Source organism: Apaloderma vittatum, unplaced genomic scaffold (assembly GCF_000703405.1).
Source record: "Apaloderma vittatum isolate BGI_N311 unplaced genomic scaffold, ASM70340v1 scaffold38213, whole genome shotgun sequence".
In the NCBI taxonomy this organism is placed as follows: Eukaryota; Metazoa; Chordata; class Aves; order Trogoniformes; family Trogonidae; genus Apaloderma; species Apaloderma vittatum.
The window spans coordinates 1-1,418 of NW_009709399.1; the positions used below are offsets into that span (position 1 = coordinate 1).

The 1,418-nt window shown below is 56.9% G+C and overlaps 1 protein-coding gene across 1 annotated transcript; it reads left to right on the forward strand.

The window, feature by feature from the left end:
• Nucleotides 1-630: 630 nt before the first annotated feature.
• Nucleotides 631-1,362, forward strand: LOC104272028 (neurexophilin-1-like; the record flags this gene model as incomplete). The annotated part of the gene is made up of 1 exon (XM_009866903.1): nt 631-1,362. A coding segment is annotated over one exon (732 nt), but the record flags the coding sequence as incomplete, so codon positions are not given.
• Nucleotides 1,363-1,418: the final 56 nt, after the last annotated feature.

Genomic DNA, 1,418 nt, shown 5'->3' on the forward strand with positions numbered 1-1,418 from the left:
CCCCCACGTCAGCGAGAGCAGAGTTTGCAGAGGAGCCCGTGCCCGGCTGTTAGAGGCGAAGGGCATCTCCCCGGGGTGAGAACTCACCTCTGCGTTTGGCTCTCCCTTGTCCTGCCCCACTGCTCCCAGCTCTGTCTCTCCACTGGACCGTGGCAGAGTTTGGAGGTCAGAAGAGGGTCCCGTGGGACGTGCTGTCAGCAGCAAGACGGGCGTAAAGGCCACGAGGTGGGCCCTCTCGATCCAGGGGTAAAAAAAATCCCTCATAGCACCATCTTTCCCTGCATCGACAGGGATTCCCCTGGGTGAAAAAGCTCTGACCTCAGAGAGGTGCCGCTGCCAGGCTGCACCAGCAACGAGCAAAACGTGCCCGTCCCAGCTCCTTTCACCCATTCCCTGAGCAACCATGAGGAGAGAGTAAGAGCAGGGGGAATGCTGCCAGAAGGGAAATACGGGCTACAGAGAGGAGGAGAGAGGAAGGGCAGGAGAAACGGGAAATAAGGACAGCAAGGACAGGACAGATGATGGCGGGGTCAGGTCTGGAGAAGCGAGGTGACTCTGGAGAGCGAGAGTGGGCAAGGGGGGGCAGACAGCCAGTGCCCATCTGTCACTCTCCACCACTGCTGTGTTCAGGTGATCTGTGGCCAAGAAGAACCAGGGAAAGGTGCAGAGCAACGTGAACCCAAAACCCAGGCAACAGCTCAAGTGCAGAAGACAAGAGAGCTGCTCTCCCCAAAGCCCCCGTTAACTCCAACCTTACTGCAGAACGCGACCCACCTGGAGCTGGTGAGCAGCTCACGGGAGTTATGGGATATCCTGGATAACCTCTCCAAGCAGGACCATGCTCCACACTCCAGAGGACAGAGGGACTTGGGGCCAGCCTCAGGCAAGCTTAAGAAAATTTTTGGCTGGGGAGATTTCTATTCCAATATCAAGACAGTGAAGTTGAACCTCTTGATCACCGGAAAGGTGGTTGATCACGGCAACGGCACAGTCAACGTCTTCTTCCGACACAACTCTACCGGGCAAGGGAACATTTCCGTCAGCCTCGTCCCCCCCACCAAGGCAGTGGAGTTTGACCTGGAGCAACAGATCTTCATCGAGGCCAAAGAATCCAAAATCTTCAACTGCCGCGTGGAGTACGAGAAAGTGGATCGCGCCAAGAAGACCACGCTCTGCACTTACGACCCATCTAAGACCTGCTACCACGAGCACACCCAAAGCCACGTCTCCTGGGTCTGCTCGAAGCCCTTCAAAGTCATCTGCATCTACATCACCTTCTACAGCATAGACTACAGGCTGGTGCAGAAAGTGTGTCCCGACTACAACTACCACAGCGACGTACCCTACTACCCCTCGGGATGATGCGCTCTGCCCATCGCAGGATGCCCCCGGTGACAAAACGGGTGCTGGGGGGGGCG